General features: G+C 41.8%; 1 protein-coding gene across 3 annotated transcripts in view; it reads left to right on the plus strand.

Annotated features, from left to right (window-relative positions):
• FAM124B (family with sequence similarity 124 member B) overlaps positions 1-17,537 on the plus strand; it is a 47,069-nt gene extending 29,532 nt beyond the window's left edge. For 2 of the 3 annotated variants that reach the window (XM_019503644.1, XM_019503646.1), the window contains exons 3-4: positions 10,253-10,995; positions 15,857-17,537. In XM_019503644.1, the coding sequence (XP_019359189.1) occupies positions 10,253-10,995; positions 15,857-16,480 (1,367 nt within the window). In that variant the 3' untranslated portion in view covers positions 16,481-17,537. Of the gene's footprint in view, positions 1-8,955; positions 9,756-10,252; positions 10,996-15,856 lie in introns of those variants that run through there. The other variant, XM_019503645.1, reaches the window with a different exon arrangement.
• The last annotated feature ends 1,895 nt before the right edge of the window (positions 17,538-19,432 follow it).

The following is a 19,432-nucleotide window of genomic DNA, read 5'->3' on the forward strand; positions in this document are numbered from 1 at the left end:
GATGTGGCCGGATCTGGCCACAGTTGCCTGGGAATACCTGTCCTGTCCACCGACCAGTGTGCCAAGCGAGAGCGCGTTCAGCATGGCTGCGGATGTTGTGACACCCCACCGCGCCTGCCTGGATCCTGCTCTGGTGGAGCAGCTGGTGTTCCTAAAGGTGAACCTCCCGCTGCTGGGACTCCCCAAGCGCCAGGTGCAGACGGAGCGAATGCCGCCCTCCTCGCTCCATCTGGAGCACGAGTTTTGTCTGTCAGCAGCCTACGGTGCAGTTTCCCCCAAACCCCTGCACCTATCACCGAGAAAGTTGGCAGGCTTTGTGGGCTCCTCAGGGGCTAGCAAGCCGGCAGCTTTGAGCTCCCTGTGGCTTTCCACACAAGTCACAAGAGGTTTTCTCTCAAGAATTTGGGGTGCAGTCTCTCTGCACCCCCTGAACCTATCTTGTTGAAACTTGGCACGCTTTGTGGGCTTATCAGGAGCTACCACTCCTGCAAGTTTCATCAAGATCAGACAAGAAATGCCAAAGTTATAGCCTACTTCGACCTTCCCCATAATAGCGTATGGGGAAGTCGAAGCAGCTCCAATATTCAACTTGAGCTTCAACCTCGAGTCGAAGCGGACGGCAAATCAAAGCGGGACCCGGTTTAATATTCGACATGGCTGTCAAATCAAATATTACATGCTCTACACAGCCCTAGTACATAAGCTGAGGTCATCCTGCCTACTTTTGAATAGGCCAGTCTTATTTGTGCAAAATTGAAACTTGTTCATGATGGATTTGAAGCAAACCTCAGTGATGTCAGTGGAAAGAATTCACTGAATACTTTGAATCTGGCCCTAGATAGCCCTTTGAAATCTCACCAAGACTTCAATCTGGAAAGTGAGTGTATTCGTCCAGAACCTATCTAGTCAGTAGGGGGTGAAAACTTGGTCTCTTTAAAGAAATTGCAGTTTTGCTATTGGTTTTAGTGGACTGAGGTTTTCACTGGTAGAATTATGTTTATTTGTAGTCTCCTTCCATTTTTCTTCCATTTTTTCCACAAGTTGTCTTTGCTGGTAGTGGTCTTTGTCCATCTTGGTTTTATCCAGCCTGATGAGAAGGGAGACTAAATAAGGGCAGAATAGAGCTCTAAAATTCTCAGATCTGAAGGAGCCAGAAGCAGATAGTATAAATGATTCTCTTTTTTCCTAATGCAAATTCATGTATCACATTATTCTCCACTCTTCTGATAGCCAAATAAATATCAGAAAAACTTTGAATATATTGAATCACATTATATCAGCAGTAATGAGTCTCAGAGAGATGTCCTAGTGCTGCCCTTTTACCAAGATGATTTAGGGGACAGGTGGAGGGGGGTTAAGATAAAGTTCAGTAAACAAAAATTTAAGGCATTACCCTCATTCCCATAACTGCCAGTTGCTAAATGCCTGACTTGGTAATGAAAGGAAGAATACAAGGGGATTCTTTACGGACAACCCTCCCTCCCCCACAACCCTTATTATAACCTTGAGGGAGTATATGTTCCACCAACTTAAAACAGACTCACTTATATCTGCTCCTAAAATTTGACTATATTTATTCTGATTCAAGTACACATGCTGAGCTACTTTAATGTTAGGCCATATCCATCTTTCTTTACAGAGCTGAAGATCTCAAAAGGCAAATTCATATCTTTTTCAGTAAGAAATAGCAAATGTGCTGAGGAACATTGACTAAAATTAGTCTGTGTCATTCTGTTTTCCAGAGAAAGTATGCATAACCCCTGCTATCTTGGTTTTCTTGTTTTCAGTATGTCTAAATATTATACTTAAGAGAACTGAGCAAGAAAAATTCATTCCCACCATAATTGGTCCTCTGGCTGGGCATGGTACTGCTGAAGGGCTGCATACTCCCTAAGCTGTCTTTTGGTGTCAGTGTAAAACTGTCTTTTATGTTAACTGACAAGGAAGTGGTGTTGGGATATATCTCTCCTCTGAGTCCTGAAACTCTACCTTGTCTGTCGATCTCGTAGAATAGTGTTTCTTAAGGAAAGAGTCTCAAGTCACTGGGCCTCTGTGAGAGGAGCTAAAGTTTGATTTTCAAAGGCTGCCTTTTGGTTAATTTCTGACTTTGTTTCTGAGGGGAGTTTGTAGTGGTGACTCAAATCCAGCAACTTGAGACCCAGCCTGCTCAACAGTGCCTTCAGGTAAGCTAATCAGTGGTAGACTGAGGTTTCTACTTCCTTTTCCTGCTCTTTATTATGCTGTCATTTCTTTACTGAATTGCTCATTGTGGAACTTAGAAAACAGTGAACTGTTCCTGTACGTCTTGGCACTCAGAACCTTATTATTTTCCTATTTTGTATTAGCCAGTTATAGATAAGAAATCGAGAGAATATAAACAATGCTTGTGTTTAATACATTTAAAGTTGTATGTTTTGAGTTTCTTCCATTATGATAGTTTCACCTTCCTCAAAAGTGAGTGAGAGCCAGAGCCACAGAGTTTGCAGCCAAAGCTAAGCTTGGTCAAAAAGCTTGAGGTTGTTCAGATTTGATCAGTGGTTGTCAAGATAATTTCTCCGTGTTGAATGGGTCCTCACCAGCTAGCAGGCATACATTTTAAATTGGTTGTAATCAAGAATGTTTGAGATAAATCACAAATCAGAATTGAGAGGGCAGTATAAATTTGTTGCGTCTGTTCAGTTTATTTTAATTTTGTTGTTGTTGTTGTTAAAGCTTTTTCTTTTATAACCAGGAAGTGATGACAGCACACAGTGTTTTGGAATAAATCTGAGTAAAGAGGCTGCAAAAGATTTGTTAAAATATAACTTTTGTCTGACCAGTCCTATAGTAGTATGGTGAAGCTGAACCTCTAACTTGAAGCCTGAGTGAAACCACTGTAAAGATGCAATGATCTAGTTTAGAGCAGACAAATACATCAGTTACGGTGGATTTACTGTAAATTTCTATTATTTTAAAGTGCTTTAACTGTTCATTTTTCTACACACCGAGTACAGCTATACTTTTGTGCATGCCTATTTTGAATAGTATTATATTTAAGATTGAGTCACAGTTCACTCAGGTCTGAGAATTCATTAGCTATCCTGTTGTGAAGAGGGAATTTAGGAAACTGTTTACGTTATTAAAGTCACTTACCCATTCTCAAATTCATGTTTTATTTTGGATTTGTATAACATTGCATCTATTACTGGAGCATGTGAGAATTCTTTACTGCCATCAGATAATTGCCACGAGTGCAGGATTTGAATTGGGGTTGGAGTTTTTCTAAACTTTTCACTCTTACTCTTTGTTTTAAATCTCTGAGGTATTAATTACATTGTATAGCACTCACTTTACCTCTCATTCCTAAACTAAAATAGGTTCCCCCCCTGCCCTGCCATTGCATTTGTATGCTGATCTGTATTGTAAAATTGCTCTCAAACTATTCCTTTTAATATAAAAGAGAAGAAGAATTTGTTCAACTAAAACACAAAGTGAAGGTTTATATGGGCCTTATAAAGCTTGGTGTGTTGTTGGTATAAACATGCATAGTGTTTAAGTAGCTCATGTATATTCCTAAAGTAAAATAAATGTGTGACTCTATGTTGTATTATATTCCCAGATAGTCACTCTTATTGTGAATAATTATGACAAGGTAAGCATCCAGGGCCAGTGCTAGCACTGGCCCTCCTCCTACCTATTGGCATGCTGCCCACCTAGTTCTCCTGCCATGCCTTGTTGGTAAATAATAAAGATGGTACTTAGACAGGAGGCTGCCCATTTTGAACCCCTGATGTCTAGGCTGATATCCACAACTCCAAACCTCTCCTATACTCTAGCCCATGCCTCGCAGGTAGCATCTATGATTATAAATGCTCTAGCCAGCAGCCGAGCCAAACTCTGCCCCATATTGGGCCTTTTCCACTCACTCAGTCATACTCCCTCCTTTCACCGGGCCTCGCTCACTCTGCCCCCTCTCACCGGGACTCTTCCACTCCGCCTGTTCCCCAAGAGCGGCCTTCAGGCTATCAGGCTTACTCTTGCAACTGAGCTTGCGAGTGACGGTCCATGCCTAAACTTAGGCTGAATCTAGCCACTGGCCCCTTCTCGGGCACTCAGCTCTTTCTGCCCCCTCTTGGGACCACTCTCCACCCCTCCTTTATGCCCCTCCTGGGCTCTACACTGCCCCTTCTCCAGGGCTTGAGGTCTTATATCCACAGAGGCTCAGGCACCTTTCCATCAGCATGCCTGGCCCTATAGTTTGTATATTCTCCACTATATAGTGGGGGCTGAGGTTTTAAAGCACCCCTACCCACCTTTCACCAGGGAGGTAACTGGCCTGGCATTTTCTGGGGGCTCCTATGCCACTAGGAGCCCCACCACCCTTCCCCTGCAGGGTGCAGTTTCAAGCCATACCCAGGACCAGGAGCCTCCAAACCATCCCCTGTAGCTCCTACCCTTACCTCCAAGGAGCAGCTCAGCACAATGTTACCTCCTTGGCTGCTCAACCCAGACTGGTGCCTTTCTGGCCTAAGTCTGAAAAATCACTGCTGCAATCAATCACCTGGCAGCTCCCTGCTCCCACCCTTAAAGTGACAGGCACCAAAGGTGCTCTGTCACAATAATATAGTACCATTTTATTTTTGAGTGCAATTCATTTTCTTATGAACTTTTGGACAGCTCATTTTCTGGTCTCCTACAGAGATCTTTGCTGATTCTTGCAGTGTGGCTTTCTGATTAACTGTGCTTTCTATTTGGCAGTGAAAGCAACCCCTACTTCCCCCTGCAAATTCTCTTCTCAAATTTAATATAATATTTCTCACTTTTTCTTGATGAAAAAAAGAATTTGGTTTGACAGTTTCCTATTTGATATGAAACGTGTCATTTTGGGTGTTTGTTTAAAAAAAAAAGGAAAGGAAACAGAGCTAGAATCACAGAACTGGGGCGGGGGGCGGGGAGGGAATGAAGAGATGGTGGTCAAAGGTTTGCTCTTTTATCTGAAAGGTGAGTTGTAAATATTCACTGAGGCTGAGAGCAAAAGCATGAGAGTGACTCCTGAGCTCACCTGAGATTTGGGAGACCTAGGTTCCTATCTCCATGTTACTGAATATTTAGCTACACAGAGTAAATCAATATTAACAGGAGTAACTAGGAGCACTAGACCTTGGATTGCTCTAGTGCAGTGGCTAAGCACTCTTCAGGGGTGTACATTCAAATGCCCTCAGGGAGAAGTCAAGTTGAATCATGGGTCTCATGTCTTAGTTGAGTTCTATGACCACTGAAGCTCTTAAACAAAAGAAAGGGGAGGTGTGGAGGGAGAGAAGGGGGCACTACTGCTAGTACTGTACCCAACTTTTTTTCCCAGCCCTGATTATTCAGCATGAATTCACAAATAGTTTCAGAATGGCCAAAGCTTTATTTTTGGCAAATGTATTGTGTGCTGAAAAAAATTGCCCTCTTTTAGTGGTCAGCTTCATCTCCTCTGTGCATGAGAAATTAGACCCAGCTGTTGAAAAGTTGTGTGGAACTTCAAGTAGGTCACAGCTGCTTCCGGACCAATACCTGGGAAGGAGATTGAAGTGCATAAGGCTGTTGAAGTTCATCTCCATACTGAGCCTAATTCATTTCCCAATGAAGTCAGTGGAAAGTCTTTTCTCTCCATTACCCCCCACTCTCTAAACTCGTTAATCCACATGAAGTGCAGCTAGGTTGTAAAATTTGCTTAGCACAATCTACTTTTAAGTTGCCTTCAAGAATTAATCCTTTCCCTAAGGACATTTTTACATTCATGGGATTTTTAAAGAGCCAGGCTTCTGCTGTGAGTTGAGCAAGGTGGGAGGGAGCTGTATACATTTGCAGAAGCTGATGTGATTCAACAAGGAAATTAGGGCACATCACTGCTCTATATTCACACCTATGAAAACTAAGAGTTCGCCAACAAATAAGTGCATCAGCTCTTTCACTTCCATATGTGCATGCTAGCCTAGAGAAGGGGAAACAGATGGCAATTACCAGATATAGGGTTACTACTGTATTGTTTTCTTCTCATGCTTTTTCAGATTGGGTGCTCCTTGGGAAGGAGGCAGAGAATAGATTTTCCCAAGTGTTACCAGTATCACAGGAAGAGCACATCCATGTGACTTATATAGTGCTTCTTGTGAAACCAGCAAATTAAAATTGACCACAGCCATGCCACTTTCTTTTAGTTGCCTTTGCCAGAATTAATAGGAAAGCAGTTTACATAGAAGCTATAGCACAGGGGAAGGGCATAAAAGGTAGTGGACACAGAACTGGGGTGAAGTGGAACCCACAGAGGGGGAGGTGGAATGGAGTGGCTGCTTAGACAGGGAGGAATCAAAGTTGTGGCTGGTGACTCAGATGCTGGCTTAATGGTTATTGCAGTAAATGCATATTTCTGAATCTTTCTCTCTGAGCTGTTCCTCAGGGGATTCTTCCCTGGGTTATATTATCCTCCTCACTATCACCAGAGATAGGAGCTCTAATCATAATGTAGTTCTAACACTGGTTATCTTTTCTATTTGAGTCACACTAGTGATGTGGTAGCCTTGGATGCCTCTTCTAAGGTGCCTGGAACAGCAGCAGCCCTTCTTGGAGAACAGATAACATCTGCATTGGAACTGAGTTTATATTTCTTGCTGGAGGCCAGACTCTGAAGGTCTTTCTTTAACTTTAATACCCAGGCAAAATTCCTGTTGATCTGAGACACAGGAAGTCAGCTGAGTGTCCTGTCCCTCTTCCCTATCCAAAATCACTGAGATTCAGGACTGTAACATATAGGGCATGTCTACATGAAACACTTTACTGCACATTAGACTATTAGACTATTCTAATGTGCAGTAAAGTGTCACCATGTATACATGCACTGAACCTACTGTGAATTAAATTAGTCTAATGTGCCATTTGCTGGTACCAGCACATACAGGTACTAGATAAATGACACATTAGATAATGCGCAGCGTATGTGTAGATGCTCCCAGTGAGGGCCACTGCTGCCTGGCTAAACCCCCAAGTTGGGGGAGCTGTGCTGGCTATAGGGGCAGCTGGTTCGTGCCCTGGTCCCATAGGGATGGGTGTCCATGTGCATGTGGCCAAGAGAGCTGTGCCAGCAGCAGAGGCAGGTGGCTTCCAGTCCTGATGATCCTGATGTGCATGGGGTGGGAGACAGCTGCCCCTGCAGCCAGCACAACTCTCCTGACCCCATGCACATGGGGACAGGGATGGAAGCCAGCTGCCCCTGCAACCGGCACAGCTCTCCCAGCCCCATGCACATCAGGACCAGCCCTATGCCTCCTGTTAGCCCCCGAGCTAGCAGTCAGGGACACTCCCCCTGGCTGGTGCTGCGTGGAAGAGCAGGGCAGGAGCAGCCCTGAACCAGGTTGATCCTGTTGGGCACAAATCTGTACCCAACAGGGCATACATGTATACACATTCCTGGGTACAATTTACTGCACCTTGTTTAATGCACAGTATCCTTTCTGTGCATTACTTTACATGCAGACACACCCACAGTTGATGAAACATTTTTTCTTTAGCTGGAGACATCTACTTTAGGGAGGTGGGGGGGGAAGAGAAGGTTGTTTAGAATTCATTTACAGTGCTTTAAAGGGCTTCTGTCTGTAGCCTTGAAACCCTTGTACTGCTTGAAGTGCTATAATTTTTTATTTTCTCCATTTATAGTTTCATAGTTTCTAGGGTTGGAAGGGACCTGAGCAGATCATCTAGTCTGACCCCCTGCCATGGCAGGAAGAGCACTGGGGTCAAATGACCCCAGTAAGGTGGTCATCCAACCTCCTCTTAAAAACCCCCAGGGTGGGAGCCTGCACCACCTCACTTGGAAGCTGGTTCCAGACCCTAGCCGCCCTGACCGTGAAGTAGCGCCTCCTGATGTCCAACTTAAACCTTCCCTCCGCCAGCTTGTGACCATTGTTCCTGGTCACTCCTTGCGGCGCTCGGGGGAACAGGGACTCCCCCAGCGCCTGCTGATCCCCCCTAACCAGTTTATAACAGGCCACAAGATCCCCCCTCAGCCTTCTCTTTTGAAGGCTGAACAGGTTCAGGTCCCGCAACCTTTCCTCATAGGACCTACCCTGCTGTCCCTTGATCATACAAGTGGCCCTCCTGTGATTGTCCAAGGGTAGGAATTATTCTATTTCACAGCAATTACTATGGAGTCACCAGGCCTATTAAGCAAATAGATTGTTTAAACTTTCCCCAAATCCATCTAATCTTCTCTCTGCCTTTAATAATCCTTTGTTTTATATTGCACATATTACCATGGAATATAAGCATATGGTATTTATGCATTTATAAATTAGTAAAAGAATAAACCTTTTACTGAGATGTAGCTAAACCATAGATGTGGAACTGTCCAAATGTTGGTGTCTTCAGACCTAGAGTTTTTGTTCAACCAATTATAAAATTTGAAAAAGGGGATGTGGTTCAAAGTTTGAATAACAAACTCTTTCAGAGTCAGAGTGCTTTCTTAATCTAGAGGGCTGGAAATGCCACATACGGCACAATATTTACTTTTGTCAGGGTGGTAAAGGGCTTCAGGGGGCTGACTGCATGACAAAACATCACTTCTGTTATTGCTTCTGATGTGCACTTCTGATGGTTATATCAGCATGATCCTCTAGCAGTTCAAAGTCAGTTAACTTTGACCTGGAATGAAAGTCAAACTTCAGTGATTTTACTACACTTGTGTTACAAAGATAAATTACAGTTCATTATACAGTTCATACTGGTATAATTTGATATATAATATTGATGATGAAAATATTGCTTCTTCTAGCCTTCTCCAGATCACAGAAATATAAAATGTCCCTCTTTTATACATTTTGCTATATATTTCCCCTCCCTTCTCCCCCCTCCCATTCTGAAGACAGTATGGGGTGAGGGGAGGGGGGGGCTGGGGTGAGAGAGGCTTCAGACACACAGCCACTCTGAACTGGAGTTCAGTCCCCCAATGCCCCAGACACACCAGTGAACGGCTGTTGGGTCAGGGGAATCAGTGTAACTCACAGCGCTTCCTGTGAAGCACCATGACTTACAGCAGGGAGCTGCATGTCTGTCAACACCCTAGATGTTTCAATCTGAGCAGCACCTGTTTCCCCTTCCCCCTCTCAAGATTAGATGGATTTTGGGAAAGTTTAAACATAACCTGTCCCCCCTTCCACCCACATTTTAAAGCCATTAAAAGGAAACTTATCCAGACTCCTGCTAGCATAAGTGGAACAGGTTTTCCAAATACAGCACAGCAATAGACAGGAAAGAAAATGCACTAAAAGGCAAGGAAAAAGCTGGTGCCTAGATGACTATGGAGTGTATACAACAAACAGAGAATTGAGACACTTGGATTAGTACGGAACAGCAGTACTCTCCACCCTGAGTAAAATGATACAATGGAAAAATTAGGAGTCAAGGGATTTCCCTACACTCTTGTCTTTCCTTAGATTGATTCCTATCTGCCCTAATTGTTATCTCTGTAGTTCACATTTGTTTTTCTTTTCTTAGCCTATTTCCTTTCCTTGTTTTTAAAGAATGGATTATCTGTGCACTCCAGAAGGGTGTTACTCACAAAGATCACAAGCTTTTAGATCACGCACAAACATTGGCATGCTGACTAACAAAGCAAAATATGCTGAGGCTTTAAAACTCAAGTGCCACATGGCATTTGTACAGCAGCAGTAACTTTATCCAGTGATGTACATTGTCATGGTTCTGCTGGATCCCAGAATTTGTGCTTCTCTGATCAACCGGCAAGTATATTTTTAAAAAAAATTATTAGCATGTGCAAGAATAAATACTTTGCTTGCTTGGTTTTTTTTAAGTGTTCTTGATGTTCACTTTATCGTACTATTAAAAAAAATGTTAGAGCTGGGAGGGTTTTTTGGAAAAGGCAGGTGGTCTCATACAAAGACATAGATTAAAATTCCAAACTGTATTTTAGCAAATAAGAGACATATTCCTAACACTACCATTTTCCATCTTTATTATGTTGGACAGGTCATTTTATTTCTCTGTGTTTTCCTGTAGTTTGTTTGTTTTCTTCCCCTCTGCTCCCCACCCCCGCTCCTGCAAATTGAACATATGAGTTGCATGCAGTTGTTGTAAAGCTTACTAAGGACTTTGTGATTGTAAATGGAAAGCAGTAGAGAAATGACAAATACAGTTGTTTATGATTACCTAGCATTAGCAACATCGCCTCTTTCCAGAGAAATTAAAGCACTGATTTGTCTTTATTTTTATTTTCAAGGCAGTTTTGCAATGGATGAAAGTGCAGACCCTATGGTGATGACAGTGCATCTCCTTGCCAGCTCAGGACATTCATTGTTTTTGCAGCAAACCCTTGATCAGCTTTTGGAATGGATCTGCCCTGATGTCCGCCTTTTCCTTGTATCAGAGTGTGTTACTCCAATTAAATATTATGAGAAATATCGCAAGAAAACCTCTGGATTTCCAGGGATATCTGTTCTCCTTTTCCTGCACGAGGCCTTTGGGGAAGAACGGATTTTTCGGGTCCATGATTTCTTTCAGCACCCACCGTGGCAGTATTATCACACACAAAATACTAATGGAAAACTTTACCCCTATGCACCAGCTAATCAGGACTTCTATGGTCTGGATGACCACATGCCTGTGTGGGGTGTCAGGCAAGTTCATTATGGCGCTGAAATTCTGCGTGTTACCCTGTACTGTAGCTTTGATAACTACGAAGATGCAGTAAGATTATATGAGATGATCCTGCAGAAGGAAGCAACAATGCAGAAAAGTAACTTTTGTGTCTTTGCCATTTACACAACAAAACACACTGCTGTTCAGCTCTGTCTGAAGCAGCTGCCTATCGGGATATCTGTTGAGCTGAAAGAATCTTCAGTTCTGCAATTCAAGGTGCAAGAAATAGGACAGCTGGTACCTCTTTTGCCTCATCCATGTATTCCTATCAGCAGCACCAGATGGCAAACTCAGGACTATGAAGGAAACAAAATCCTGCTTCAGGTAATGTTGTGCGTGCCCTCTTTCAGTCAGAGAGGGAAAGGGAGAAGAATGCAGTTCCAGAGTGGAATTGAGTTGTTGTTGGGTTATCAGTTCAAAAGTATGACAACTTCTGTAAATGCCTATTCTGTGCTCTGGATGCCATTCCTACTAACAGAAATGTAAAAAATTCTAAAAAATATTTAGCAATCCTTTTATATTACACCATAACTTACAATGATTTAACAACACAAAGTTAGGCTTGTTAATGATAACTTGATATGTGAGTACAGATACCTTTAGTTCATAGATGAAGTTTCACTTCAAGTCAAATTACCATAACTGCCTGAATTATTTCTTCAGGGTTTTGTATTGTAAATGCTTTCTGAAGCTGATTTCTAGCTGTGTTATTGGGTGCCACCTGGAGGGGAGAAAGATTATTTTTGAAGTGTTAGTACAGCACACACTGCATTATTTTATGTGAAAACTTTAGTGGGTCTTAGTGCAGCTGTGCTGAGTGAATGCAGCATAGTGAATAATTTATTCCAGGTAAAGTACCTCTTTTCTACTTCCTACTTTCACCTATGTTATTTGACTCCCTAATGTCCAATAATTTCTGTAAATAATTTAGACCCCCTTACACTCATGCTTGCTTAGGGTCACTTGCCTCTCTGGGAGTAAGGGGAGATGAACTGGCGTGATTTACTCCAGGCAAGGTTGTAAGAAAGTCTAAACAAGAATGCAGGTAGGTCTAAGGGAGTCTTGCTGAGGGTCTAAGATACAAAATCCTTAAATAACTTTGGCTCCTATGGCTTGGTGGCAAATCCTAGAGTCACTATTTATGGACCATTTATGTGAATTAGAGCTGTCATCATAGGCTCACCTAATTAATGCTCTCTACAGCTCTCCTGGTTTATCACCATGATTAGAGGGGGAAATGCTGCCAGGAAGGTTGAAAGTCCAGCCCTTTTTAATGCTGATTGCCTTGTGAGGGGTTATGGTGAGCAATCTGGAACCAGCTGGAAGGCACACCGTATAACTACAAATAGTAAATGAATTCACTGGGCCTAATTCCTCTTGCCTTAATTCCATCACCTTCTGATTTATCTCAACATGAGGAGAAGAATCATACTTGGCATCATTTAAATTAGCTGTGGCTGGGTCAAAGCTTGGGAGCCATAGGCATCTCGCAGGCAATTTAAATGCAGCTCCCAAAACAGAGGTGCTGTTGGCAGTTCATTGCCTCAGGCTCAGGGACATGAACATCTCTTGTATATTCTCCAGCTGTGCCAAGATTACGGTTTGCAGTCAGAAGGGTTAAGTAGTTAGGCCACTCTTTTTGAAACTGTAAGCTATTTATAGTAGGGATAGTGGCAGCCATTTACTAAATGGCAGCGTAGCACCTGTCACAGAGGAGCTGTGATAATGAGTAATAATAGCCTTAAAATGAAGATTAAGAGCTACAGAACCAGGGCCAGCACTTGCAATGTGCCTTTTGAATAGATCTAATTAAAATTTTTGAAATGCTAATCTGAGAGAGAATTTCCCTTTTTTTTAAAAAAATAAATTAAGTTATAGTTCAGTTGATTTTTTTGGAAAATTAACGTGTTACAGTGAAACAAATCTATATTTCTTATTAAGGAAGGGGTTTGCACCTTAATTATTTCTGTAAATCTTAATTACTTCAGATTTTGCATTTAAATATTTTATTTCCAATATAATCTTCATTCAGTATATCATACTTTTATGTGTGTGCCACATAATATAAGTTATTTAAATAATTTACCAGTTCTGTTCATTCGTAAATTACCACCCCTATGGATTCTTAATTTTTCTCTCATTTACTAGTTGATTCCTCTTTCACTCATGATTTTTTTTCTTCTTTCTCTTCCTTCCAAAGATCACTTTCTATATATCTTCCTAATCTGTCTGCATAGCTGATTTCTGCACTGATCTCTCTGTGTAGTGTTTGCTTTTATGCACTTGCTTCTTTACATCATTGTGGAAATTAGTTTGCCACCCACCTGGTGCAACTAGCACTCTTTGCTTTGACAGATGCATTTAAATTCCCTGGTATGCAGGCTTATAAGAATTTTTTTTACACTGTGCCACATTATTGCCTTGTCAGGAGCTGCTTTGAACATGAGGGAGGGGGAGATGTTTTGTGTGTATTTCTGCTTTGAGTGGCACATGAAAGTCCTTTGCCTGTGAACTGCTTGAGGCTCTCAATTGCCAGTGAAGTTGATGGTAGTCAAGGGTTCACAACACCCCTTGACTTCATCTTAAATGCCTGCAGTACTTATAGTATTCAGCATTTTTCTGTTCTGGAAGATGTTACCACCAGGTGGTGCTGGTAGATGGATTTTCAAGTTTTTTTCTTGGTGTGTAAGTGAGTTTTCAATTTCAAGAAGACATTGTACCATGGTGGTAGAACGCTTGGTTATGCAAGCTTCTGCATACCAGCAGTTTGGGTAGAGGGAGAGAGGAATGCAGTCCAGGAGTTTCTTCTCTGTTGAGATTCAGTTCTCGAGGAAGTAAGTTGCTCTCTGGGAACTGAACATTTCCAGTTTCCCAAAATCCATTATCCTGTGATTCCAGCAAGAAAGGATTGCTATGTATGCATTTGTGGCCATCTCTGTTCCAACACGAGGGTATATGTCTGAATAAAACGTATTACATATAGAACATACCACAGTTTCCATTGAATCTAGTGCTCATTTTTTATTCCTACTACTAGGAAAAGTGATATAGCTGTGATGGTGCAGAAATTATTTGACAGCAGGGATTTGTATCAGCTATGTAGTATCCCAACTGCATAATTAGTCCATTAAAAATATTGCCATAAGAAATGTATCTACACTTAGCAGGGGCAAAGCTGACATCAGAATGGAACACAAGTATCTGAAGAAGGGGCAATGCCAGAGACATATGTTAAGTTGCTTGGTTACCGGTGACTTAGAGCTTGATTCTGCAAACTCTTGACTCTCAGGCACCATCTACGGATTACACTTAAGGCATGATTAGCCAGTTAATGTGTACAAAGCTATTCCACAAAATATGTGTAATCATATTATAGCTGCTTCCTATCATACTATCCATTCTGCTTGCTGGTGCAGGGGGAGCCCAAGATCATGCTAATAAATAAAGCAAATCACGATCCTGGGCCCCACCCCTGCACTAGCAGTAAGGCGTGATGGGATCGAATTTGGAATCCCACAACGATGCTTCCTGACATGCATGTCTGGAATGTAAAGAAGTGTGACTGTGGATCATGCACCTTTACCTGCACAGCTAGGGGGCTCTCCTAGTGATTGTTTACTTGAATGATTAGTGCTCTTGACGTCTTATTTAAGAGTAAAATCTATAGAACTTATTCCAGGCATCACTGTAACTTTTCACCTATGACAGCATGTTGTTTCCTCTCTGACATGTTTTTTCCTTCAGGAAGTATGACCTGTTGTCATATTTCCAGTTGGTTTATTTATTATGGGCTAGCTTGTTTTAAAGGTTGCCCAGCTTGATGAGAGAAAAAAGGTTATGTCCTAAGTCATCAGCACTTTAATATTTATTACTTGAATTATTGTTAATTACTTTACCATTCCATTCCCTGCCCTTCCCCAAGGATTCATAGGCAGTTCCTAATGTACATCCATTATTGACTTCATCTTAGAACTCATGAGAAATGTTAATTATTTTAACACAAAGCCTAATGATTTGGGGATTTCTCCTAGTGCAGTCAATACAGTAATTTAATGGTCGCTGCTTTACTACTTCTGCACTAGAAAGTCAATGTAAAGCTATTCTGCCTGATTTGCCACCAGTTTGCACCTTACTTTATACCTGTTCAAACTGACATTTCTTATGACTAGAACAGTACATGGTAGTGAAAACATTGTCCCTGTAGCTCAGTGTTCTGACTTAGTCTCCCGTTGACCTGTTGTATTTCACATCCTTTGTTTAGTCAGTGTAATGAGGTTCTACCTGAATCAGCACCAGGATGAAAATAAGTTTGTCAACTGCACTTGTATTTTTAGTTTGAAAATACAGTACGTGAAGATCAACAGCAATTCAAATGTAACCTGCACTCTCAGGAGTAGTGATAGCTACCAAGTGCCCAGCTTGCCATAGCAAGTTTGGACTTACTGAGCTACTAGTTGTTTCTTCCATGTGTAACTTGTATTATCTCAGTATTTTTTTCCCTCCATTATAAAATAAACTTGTCTAAGGAAGACAAGTTTATGGTGGTTTCTGTGTCACGCTTCAGCCAAAGCTATCCTTTCATAGAATTGCCTTAGAATTATCCTGACAAAAGCTTGAATCAGATCTGTACCAGGGTGCTTCATAGGATCAGGTCTGATATAGAGAGGACATGGTTGGGTCTCCCTGCAGAGGTACTAACAGTGTCCCTAAATCAGTTTGCAGTGTCTGGACAATTTTAGGACTATTTGCAGTGTCTTGCATTCTCAATCCCTGGGAGTCAGAAATGCAGAATTAAAAAAAGACTGTTACTAGAAGGAATTGTGAAAGGCTTTTTATTATACTTCTTATTTTATTGCAGGACTTTCCAGCAGGGATCAGTCTGAGACTACAAGCCGCAGTTCATATGTAACTTATTTTTTTAATTTTTCAAAACAACAAAACTTGTAAGCTGTATGCAGAAGCAAATTAAAACAATTTGTTAATGGAAACAGTTCATTGGAATTAATTGATCAATATGTTCTTTAGTCTCCATGTTTAATTTGTATAACTGCAAAAGATCACGCTTGAACCCATAATCATTTCTTCACAGAAGATTTCACCAGAGGGAACAGCAGATGAGGATGTGGTCACTTTCTGACTGCTAAAATGATGATTTCACTCTGTTCCTTTAACCTTTTTTTAACAGGTTCAGGGCCACTCAAAGCACAATGAAAAAGATGTTGTGCTTTCCAGTCAGCACAACCATGCAGGGAGTGAAAAGACCCTACCTAATTTCACCCCAGACTGGAGAGTGAATCTGGAGCACAGAAGGCAGAGGGTCAGAACCATGAAGTACAAGACCAAATCTGAACAGAGGGAAAGTTTTGCATGCAAGAACTCCAGCAGCACCCCCCAAAGTCATTCCTGCTCTTCAACCCACTCCAGCAGCCCACCAGTTACTGTACAGCAGGAAGCTGCCTCATCCCATGTAAACTCGGGGACAAGACTGAAAATTTCCTGCCGCGAAAATTGGTTTCAAAGGCAAGAAGCAGAGATGAATGTGGATACAGGATTTACTGTAGTCAATTCTGAATGCAGCCTCTCCCCTCTGAGCTGGTTTTCAAGGGACTTGCAGGGCAGCCTTCTTCAACCACGAGCTGCAAACTGTCCATTAGGTGCTGCCAGCTCCTCTGAGGAGAGAACCTGTCGGTCGTTTTTCTCGGCCAAAAGAAACCATGCAGCAGGACCGCAACCTTCAAACTTGGATGGGAGGCTCTCAAGGGCAAACCATAGCAATGGAAATGAAGAGGAAGAAGAATTCTTTATATGACTTGAACCATGTGTGCCTGACAGCCTGACTGCTAAATGCTTTCCTTTGGAAATGGAAAGAAAGTATCCAGCAAGCTGTGTCATTCTCTGCTTCCTCAGATACCCCAGGTGCCTAAACTACCTTTTTGTATTCTGAAAAGAGACTTTAGTGGCATTCTATGGCATTGGAGTGATATTTGTTTGCAAAAAGTGATATTAAGGGAGCTGAGAGCGAAATCAAAGAAATATAATACTGCAGTTACCAAGACTGCTTATTCTTAGTGCAGACTATATAAGAGGGTTTTTGTGCAATGAATGGGAATAAGCCATGTGAATCTTATTACTGTGTTTAAATGTTAATGTGTCCTAGCATATGTTATATTTGAGTTTTCTGTCTCTGTGAGTCGCAGCCAGTAGATGGCAGAATAATTGTGCCTCTTAAGATGTCAGTGTTGTAGCTTGCATAAGAGGATTAGTAGTCACAACACCTGAAGAATCTTGCAACACCCTTCTACCCCTTGGTTTCTTCTCATTTCCCCTGTCATTCAGACTTGAATACTATGAGCATGATCAATTATATGCAAGTAAAACACTAAATCGTGTACAAAAGTCTCTCACCCACAGCTCCTTTTCAAATATTTGAAAAAAAGCTGTCTACAGAGACCTTCTACCCATGCCAACACCATATAAAAGCACTTCAAATCAATAGCTTTAACCATGTTTTCTCCCTAATCAGCACATTCTCTCCCCCACCCCCAAAGTAGTTAACAATAAAAACAAGAACAGTTTGCACAGTCTTTGTTAGACCTCTGCACAGTTATCAGCAGGATGGAAATCCTAAGAGGATTTTAAAGTGCAGGATACAAAAGAAGCAAGAGCTATAAATCCAGAGGAAGCTGCCAGAATAGTGAAGGATAAACATTTCAGAAAAAAAGTAAGTCATGTAAAATAAAGCACGTCTAAATATATCCAAACTTGCTCAAAAAGTCCGCCTACCCAAATACAGTTGGATTCCATAAACTAGAAGGGAGATATGTGAGAGAGGATGCAACTGAGGTGTCAAACTATGAAGGGCGAAGTAAAATGTGAGGAGCTCTTTTAACCTACAAAACCAGCCACAAGTTAAAAGACTGTACACATAGAGTCAAGATTAAGAAGACAGTACCTTTTTGAAAGCACCTGCCCCACTGACTGATTGACTATCATTGATGTATAGTAGAGGCTGTGTTTGGATAGGTTTTGATTGAGAGTAGAGATGGAGAGGACAGTGTTGCACTTTACATTTAACCACGGAAGCCTATGCAGTGACTGGCTCACATCTACATGCTTTCCTTTGCCTTTTTATTTCTTTGCCGTCTGTAAGCCCAGGCAACCTAAGCTCATTTTAGGTCTTGTTCAGGGCTTATGTTATACTTGAATGTCCAGAGACCCAATAATGGTCCCCAAAATGAAAGCACTGCTTGCTGTGAAGAAATAGGGCCCTGCTTATAACAGTATTACATTCTTATTGCTCCTGTGAGGTGACAGTCTGCCCCTAGGAAGAGTGGACAATGTTATGGTTTTGTACATTAGCCAGATAAATAAGGATACATGCATACCAAGCAGAGGTGTGAGAGCTAAGTTTCCCATTTGTAACTGAAGTGACCTAAGTTCCCTTTGAGAACAGTGCAGTTCAAATAGCCAAGGACATTGTGGATGCTGGAGGTTTTGCTTGGAGAAAACTAATTCCTTCCCGCCACCATTTCCCATTACTGTCCGTTGAATACAATTACAGAGGGTGCTTACCTTTAGACCTTAAAGTGTGAGTCTTCTCTGAAGAGTAACTGTGATAACAGCATCCTCTGTCTCAGCTGGTCAGCTCCTTGTCAGAACCACAGTCTTTCATTTTAGTGATATGAAACAAGACAAGGCAGTTCATATATTAGACTGCAATTACCTTGTTTCTTTGTATTTTTTTTTCTTTATAGGGTTAAAGTGCTGAGTTTTGAGAGGTGTTGAATTTCTACCACCTCTCCCTCAAATTACTGGGACCTGTGGGTTTGCAGCACCTTCTCTGGATCAGGCCTGACATGGCCAAGATGGCATCAAGTGAACGGTATTGCTGCCATTGAAGAAGTGTGTGAGTGCAAGGAAGGTCCATTCCAATGCACTGAAAATAATGTGTGCTCCAAGCATTATTTTCATGTGCCACATTTTCCCATGTTGTGCCATCTCTCCTGAGAGTAGACTCTTATCTTACTTTGTCCTATACAAAGGAAACCATCCTGCATGGTTCTGCTTACAGTTACAGATCTATCTCCCATTTTATACTGAAAACATGAAACTGTTGCTTTTATTTTAAAGTTCAATTCCATGTTCTGTGAATTTTTAATTGCTTGCAATAAAATGTAATATGGCAACTTACTACATCAAAGCTGATTTTTTTTCCCCCTCCGCCCCACCCCAGCTTGTGTAATGTGCTATAAATTTGCCCAGTGCTTCTTAAAACAAGAGCAAGATGATTTACAACCTTCAGAAACATTCTAATATAAAGCAGCAAAACCAATACTAAACCAAGGGTAGTAGCTCGGGGAAGATTCTGTGGGTGAAAAGGAATTACTAGAGGAAAAAAATCCCATAGTGAATGGATTTATGGAATATGTGGGTTTTAAGGACAGATTTCATGGCCTGATTCCCCCTCAATTCAGCATTACACAGGTGTGACTTTTGAGGTCAGTCAAGGTATTGCTGATTTACACTAGAAAAATTGGGCCTTAAGGGGCGGAGTGAAGATGGTGACTCCAGGACATGGAGGATGGACTGTCTAACAAGAGCTTCTGATTGCTTGCAACAGGTGAGACTAGATCAGTAGTTCTCAACCTTTTTTGTACCAGGACCCATTTATACACATCAATGGCCAGTCCTGACCCAGTGCCCCTCACTCCCAGTGTGTGGGGCAGGGGGTGGGTGTGTGTGGGGCATGAGGGGTCCTAAG

This window comes from Gavialis gangeticus, unplaced genomic scaffold (genome assembly GCF_001723915.1).
Source record: "Gavialis gangeticus isolate Ggan-Ray unplaced genomic scaffold, GavGan_comp1, whole genome shotgun sequence".
Classification (NCBI taxonomy): domain Eukaryota; kingdom Metazoa; phylum Chordata; order Crocodylia; family Gavialidae; genus Gavialis; species Gavialis gangeticus.